At 40.5% G+C, this 7,541-nt stretch overlaps 1 protein-coding gene across 1 annotated transcript; it reads left to right on the forward strand.

The window, feature by feature from the left end:
* Positions 1–1,048: 1,048 nt before the first annotated feature.
* smx5 lies at positions 1,049–6,376 on the forward strand. Its single transcript, XM_080430194.1, has 5 exons — positions 1,049–1,104; positions 1,354–1,421; positions 1,679–1,709; positions 1,804–1,863; positions 5,547–6,376. The coding sequence occupies exons 1-5, from the start codon at positions 1,051–1,053 to the stop codon at positions 5,670–5,672; spliced, it is 339 nt and encodes a 112-aa protein (XP_080286320.1). The 5' UTR covers positions 1,049–1,050; the 3' UTR covers positions 5,673–6,376.
* Positions 6,377–7,541: the final 1,165 nt, after the last annotated feature.

Consider the following 7,541-nt stretch of genomic DNA (forward strand, 5'->3'; position numbering starts at 1 on the left):
ATTAAAAAATGCATAAATATTAAATCTAATGCACTGTACACATCCACTTACATGGATACACACTGTAGAAACCAAATTTAAGCATTTAGATCAAGTATCTTGCATGAAATACCATAGAAGTCTATTTTGGGTGAATTTTTAGAGTTTTGGGCATTAAGGGGTTAATAATTAAAAATGCTCAAGGGATTTCACTGGGCACCCTCTTGAATCCTTAAGAGGGGACCCCCAGCAGCAAGAATCAGTTGAGAAAAAAACTTTAACCGACGAAACCACGTTCAGCCAAAAATCACCCTTTGACTCCCGGACTAGTTACAATGTAAATAAAAAACATTCTCAAACAAAGATGCATTTAAATGCCCTTTTAACCCTGTGTTACCCTCGGTCCTTTGAAATGTGTTGAGGCTTCGACTTCGAAGACAGACTGATGGTGACTTTTAAATAACTGCTGCAGGACTAGAGACATATTAATTCATTCAACCAGAAGCTCGTGGGTCTCATTCCAAGTAGCAAAACTAAACAATACAAGTCTGGAGATCGAGGCTACATTCCAAGTGGATCATTTCGTCTGGCACCACCTAGTGGACAAATGTAAGAATTGTATGTTATCTGGTCCCATAAGCCAGAGGGACGGCCACACTGTGATTGGCAGTGATTATCAGGTTGGTTGTCATGCAACTGCGGAGGTAAAGATAACTTTCGCAGTTGTAAAAGATTGGCTGAAATTTTTGAAATCATTTTTTTTATACAAGCTCCCAAAGTTTTACAAAATTAATCATAAGAAATAGGGAGTAAAGAAATAACAAAAGAAAACAAAGTCAGAAAGACACAAATTGGACAACGTTGTACAAATATGTAAATCGCTCTTTCTGTAGAGACTGGACAGCAACTGGGATTTGTTTGTTTACACAAAATAGCATAGAGATATATAAAGTAATAATATCTCTACATACAAGTGAACTCAATCTAACGGGTCTCACCAGCGATGGGGTCGTAGCTATGGTTGTGAATGTGCAACGGTCCCGTCGCAGAATTGTGACGTTGCGACGCTACATGCGACAACGTCATCATCAACCTCAGACGAACGACGGAACTTCGTTCACAATGGTGAGAAACTGAGCGTGTTTGAACGTTTTAATGATTTATTACACAACATGAGATGAGATATTATGAATATTTAGTCCAGATACATTCCAATACCATTCAGCCCACTGTCATTTCCTACACGAAATCATTGCAAAAGCGTCTGTTTACTTTACACAGGCTACCGTCCTCTCTCTTCCCTCCGTCCTACGTTTGGTTATATTTGTTTATTGTCTTAATGATGTCTAATTGAGGACTTGTTTTGGTTTTCAGCTTTTCTACTCGTTTTTCAAATCTCTGGTGGGGAAGGATGTGGTCGTGGAGCTCAAGAACGACCTGAGGTCTGTGCACATGCCACCTAATCTACGTGTGTGTGTGTGTGTGTGTGTGTGTGTGTGTGTGTTCGTGTGTGCGTTCGTTCAGTGACCATTTTAGCAAAACTAAGCAATAAAAGCCTGGAGATCGAGGCTAGTGACCATCTGATGGTGACAGATCAGTAATTGTACATCACATGAAAATAAAGCCTCTAATAACTTACCTCTCGAAAATGTGTAACCTATGATATACTATTATTTATATATTTATTTATTTATTCCAGCATCTGTGGAACACTTCACTCTGTGGACCAGGTTTGTGTACAATTCACACACTTTGCTTAATTGCTTATTTTCTCTACATTTTGTCAGATTATTAATGTTCATTGTTTTCTCTTGTGTGTTTCAGTATCTGAACATCAAGCTGACAGACATCAGTGTCACAGATCCAGAGAAATATCCACACATGGTATGCTCAGCTTTACATTCACACATCATTATACAACACTCTTCAATGGAAATAATGATCATGTTTGTTGGTAGCCGCAAGCAACTTGGATGCCATAATGCTGTCTGGCATCTAAGTTTCAATACCAACCCTTGACAGCCCATTCATTGAAAAGTAATATCCGATTGTATTAAACTACGTTAAACTCTCCAAGATTGCAGCTGTACGGAAAGCTTGGGTTATCCTCTGAGGTATCTGTCAAGTCTTTGTTTCATAAAAATCCACCGTGTTATGACCAACTTTCTGTCAATAAATTCCGTGCAGGTGACTATTTTTCTGGGAGTTTGGAAATCACTCAACGGTCCTGCGTACCTCCTGTTTTGAAATTGCACATAATGCAGGAGGCAGCAGGATTGTTGAAAACGAGTGCTTCTAAACTCGAACGAACGAATAATCACTTGCACGCAATTTATTGATAGAAAGTTGCTCGTAACATGTCTATATTGGATTTTTGGGGGAAGCCTCCACCGCATAATTTAGTTTACCTGTGAGGTCGTCTGCAGTGTATCTGTTGGGCGTACTCTGTGTCAATAACACGGCTGATATAACGTTCCACTCCTTGTCGATATATTGTGGCACGTAATTGTCACGTATCTCTCCGTGGTGAGTGCCGTCCGTCCTGCAGTCGGTCGTAGTAAGAGCCACACAATTGACACTAGTAAGTTGAGTTTTTTTCTCTCTCTGCAAAACGGGCTTCAATTCGATGGGTAATGTATTCTGATGGGATGTGGTAATTGGGCTTGATATAGCACAGAAACTCCTGAAACCCCACGCCACGGACCACACTGATGGGCAGGATATCTTCGCTATATTTCAACACCGCATTACACAAGTTACAAATAACCTCCTCATCATTCTTTTGGGAGAAACTATCCCAAAACACAATTTCTCTTTGCGCGCTTCATTTTGTGTTCCTTGACTTGTTAGTGGACTTCACGTGTGGTTGCACCGTATGGTTAACCATTAACTGTATTAACCCGGTTACCAATTTCTTAGCGGTTACCGGTTGGCCATCACTAATTCTCGTTGCTTTATTCATTCGCAAGGATAACAAGAAAATAGCATTGGGTCAACACACAAATCCACTGGGATTGTCCAACAGTGTAGGGAGGGAGTTGGCTCAGAACACAAGTTGCTGCCTGCGTGCCTCACCGTTCTGTGGACCAACGAATATTGCAGTTTTAGTTCCGTTGTGCGCTGGTTGACTCCAGTGTCTCCTCATCCGTGAGTTCTACTAAACCTGCTGCTGCAACCATGTTGGCGGTTGAGTTTGACATGGTGAGTTCAGTTCCCTGAGTTAACTCGCATTGGCAGTTCAGCACGGTGGTGGCACATTAGATGCGCTGATTGGTCAGTTGGGATATAAGGAGAGAAACAACTTAAGCTTGTGCTTCCAAGTCACTGAAGATATAACGGCTGAACAATCAGTGCAAGCTTTATCACTTGCCTCTCACCATGGAAAATAAAGGCTGGGTATGTGATAAAACAAAACGGGTATAGCCTAGATCAGTGGTTCTCATTCATTTTCATGTCAAGGACTCCCAAATTGATCTGATTTTTGTTGTTAGATCAGACGAGATTTAGTACATGTGGGTCTATACTGTAGGTGGGGAGCACAGTAGAGGGAGTGAAACCTTTGATCTGCAGAGTCATTCTTATACATTCTCTCGTTGGGCTAACTTGTAGCTGGTGAAATTATAGTGAAATCAAACTGTTGTATGACCATATTGCTTGACAGGTATTCATTTTCTAGGCCAGTGGTATTTGAGGGTCCCTAGCAAAATGAAAACCTGTCAAGCAATATGGTCATACATGTTGGGCTATTGGGTGAAGTTAGCTAGCATTGGGTAAAGTTAGCTAGCATTATCTATCTACAGCTTGAGACGCTAGACTTTTGATAGCTATCGATTCCATGTTTTACTTGACTTGCTGTGTAATGTTTCTGTGACTTCATGGGATGTTTTGTATTTGTAAACTGCAATGCTGCTTGGCTAGGTGGTGTTTGGTGTGAAAACACCAGTTCCCTCATTTTTCAGGCCATCATACGGCTTACAGGGAAGGAGGTGTGAAATAGGTGGAGGGTTCTGTGGCTTAGAATTATAGAATAAGAGACACGTTTGTCAATCTTTTATTGGAATTCCCATAGGCCAATCTTAGATCGAGTCATATAGGAACTGTTGTAACGATCTGCCTTTTACTTTGAAAGTCTAACTATTAACTAAAGGAAAAACAACAGGATCGGCAGGTTTTTAGCTGAATGCTTTTTATAGTTTAAACCACAAAGTTAACAACTGACAAAGCAAATGGTAAATAAAATACACTTTGGGATATTAAATACTGTCCCTGTCTCTTTCCCAAACAAACAAAATAAATAAACGCATCAACAATCAATATTGCGTTCACAAACCCCTCCCAACCCAAACAATTCCCAATGTAATTCCCTTTGTAACCCCTTCGATTACAAGTTCAAACGTAAACAACAATCGACTACACAAGGCAAGGCAGACGTTTTAAATAATAAACTGTCCCTGCGGTCGTCCTCTTCTTTCCGCGCTCCTCTTATTTTAGTCCCTTAAGTCCAAACGAAACGAAAAGTCCTTCCACTCCAGTGCTTGAATTCCTGTAGCAGCAACGACACATTCCTTTTCCGCTGGGCTCAATGGTTCTTGCTTCTTGGCTGCAGCTTACTTTTTAGTTTAAGCTATACATTTTAACACTGGCGCCTAGGAGATCTCTTCTCTCTTCATCCGGTCACACTAGTACACAGGTTTGTTTGTTCCCCCCCCCCCCCCCCTGTACCATACCCTCTATTTGTAAAGTAGCGTGTGGCATCAATGAATCAATCACCCACAGTAATCAGACCCATTACCCCTCACGTGAACTGGAAATGTGATTTTTTTTAAGTCACTTCAAAGTTTCCAACATCTTACATATCAATCAAATACAATAACATGCATAGGTCAAGCAGAACAATAGAATAATGTGCCTTTGTCACAATGTGTTCCAAAATGAAGCTAACCACCCCAGTGGTTTGTCAGGTATGTGACTGTGTCATTCATGATATTGAGTTACATTTGATAACGTCTGTTTGGAGAAAAATATCTGTACTCTCTTACTCCTTGGATAAATTAGTACTTTTTCACTGTCAGATGCTTCATATCCATATAATTCCTTTCCTTTTAACAGGACGTTCATGAAAGTCCTTGCGGGCTTGTTTCCAATGAGGGCCTGTGAGCAATTAGGGGTTAAGAGTCTTGCTCAGGGACAAATTTCATTTCATCGACACATATGCTGGCGTGGCCTGGAATCGAACCTGGGGCAACCAGGGCCTCTGGCTCCCTAGGCGGGCTCACTAACCACTCAGCTATGGCCGCCCCTTATGAGTAAAATCACACAGTTCTTATATGACACGATCTAAGATTCCTTATGGGAATTCCAATACAAAAAATAACTCTGACCCAGGGGGTCAGAGTTCTAGCGGCAGTGATGTCAGACTTCGGTGCTCTATTCAAAAATAGCCAAATAGCCAATCTATAAGCTCACAACATGATAATGTTAGTAGTAGTTAATAACCTTCTTTACTTGATCTTCAAAACTGACTAGATAACACATCTTCTTTCCACCTTTTCTTTACTTTGCCCCAGTTGTCTGTGAAGAATTGTTTCATCCGTGGGTCTGTGGTCCGATACGTCCAGCTACCTGCAGATGAAGTAGACACACAACTTCTGCAAGACGCCGCGCGCAAAGAAGCGATGCAACAAAAACAGTGACATGTTTGCAGGCCGGGGCTGGGGTCGGGGAGTGACACGTTTGCAGGGTGGGCCGGGGGTCAAGGGGTACAAAGTTTGAGTTAGTGTGTTGTTGTGTTGCGTTGCGTTAATGCAAACCAGATCTGTGTCAAAAATGTCAGCCTTGTCATGAAGCAATAAAGGCCATTATCCAATTATGCATTCCTAGCGTTAACATGAACCAATTATGTACAATATGCTGGGGATGTGATCTATGCCCGTCGGTGTCCCCACACATCCCCTGCGTGTTCGTGTATCTCACATCTTTCAAAAGAGTGTAAGATAATGGCCACTATTGCTTCAGCTGTATTTTGTTCCCTGCATATTTGATACTTTTGTTTTTGTGTAAAATGTTGATGAATCGGCGCCACAAACAAGATGTGACTGCAAATCCATGTATCCTGAGTTAACATCTGTTTTAATGTCTATTTCTTGCAAACCACAGTGTTACTTGTAGTGTAAAGATTTATCCAATTATGACTTGTGGGTTTGTAGACATTCTTTTTGTCGTTTTGTTTTGCTTGGAACTAAAAATGTGGTTTGTCAGATCAGGGCGTGGTGGTGCACGAGGGTTCCTTATTTTCTGTGCCCATCCAGACATTTTGTTTTTGTTGATAAATTGTTAAAAGGGTTAGGTTTGTAGGTTTTTCACGGTTTGAAATAAAAGTACAAATATTGATATAAAATATTGCTTTGAGTTTATTTGCTACTGTATGTTTATGAAAATAACTATGAAATTTTGATTTTAAATTCAGACATAAAAATTATGGACTTTATCCAAAAGGAGAACTGTTCTTACCTTTTTGGCCATTAATTAAGAAGAGTATTATTTTGTGTGTGAATATCTATGTGAAATTATGCTGTTAGTGTTCATCCACGAATAATAAGCAGGAAAATATTCAGCATATAGTAGAGCCTTGATCTATGTTTACAAGGTTAAACAGTGCATCTGGTGATGCAAATGGATGTGTTTTGAGCAGTTTCGTTGAATGCATGAGCTTTATTTGCAGCCAGAGCTACTTGCAAAGTGACGTGAAAGACATGTCTTGCTAATATAAACCATGAATGAAGTTGGAAAAAATAAGTCAAAACTGTGTAACGGATAGTTAACCGAGTCCATTTTTTAAATGTTTCCATGTGCTTAGTTAGAAACGGTACACCATTTTGATGATCGCAACCATGAGAAATGTCCAGATATGTGGATTCTATTGTCTTCCACATGTAACCAGGGATTGTTTGTCAACGCCAGAAAAGATGCAGAATGAGATACAAATACTCGATTCATTTAGCAGGTATCACCTAAGGATAAAAAAAAAGGAGAGTTTGACGGGGGGATTTCAGACATCTTACTGTATGCCTTTGCAGAGTATGACGTTACCATGACATTTAGGACATAATTCTAAATGCCATTCATAGTATGTAGGGCTAAAGGCATAGTTGAAGGGGCGCAGCCATGGGTGGGCCTGGGTGGAGAAAGCTGGCCCACCCAATCGATTTTGCAACAAAAAAAAAGTTTGGAAATTATTATTTAAAAAATATATATAATTAACTTTTTGATAAAAAATCGGTAATATCAGGCAAAAATAAGAATTAAATAACATAACCCTAACCTAACCCTAACCCTAAAACCGAAATAAAGTAACAAAAAAACGCCCAATAACCGCACATTTTCGCGCGCGCTTTGCGTGCGTGCACGCACGCACGGGTCGGGGACACGGCGCGTGCCCACCCGCTCCTGCCTAGGCCCAGCCTATACTAGCGTTCTGGCTGTGCCACTGAGTTGAACATCAAGGACTTTACACAGGAAAACTAAACACGTTACACACTTTTCCTTTAGGAAAGAAAAGAAAA

The sequence above is a fragment of the Gymnoscopelus braueri genome (assembly GCF_963280865.1).
Source record: "Gymnoscopelus braueri genome assembly, chromosome: 6".
In the NCBI taxonomy this organism is placed as follows: Eukaryota; Metazoa; Chordata; class Actinopteri; order Myctophiformes; family Myctophidae; genus Gymnoscopelus; species Gymnoscopelus braueri.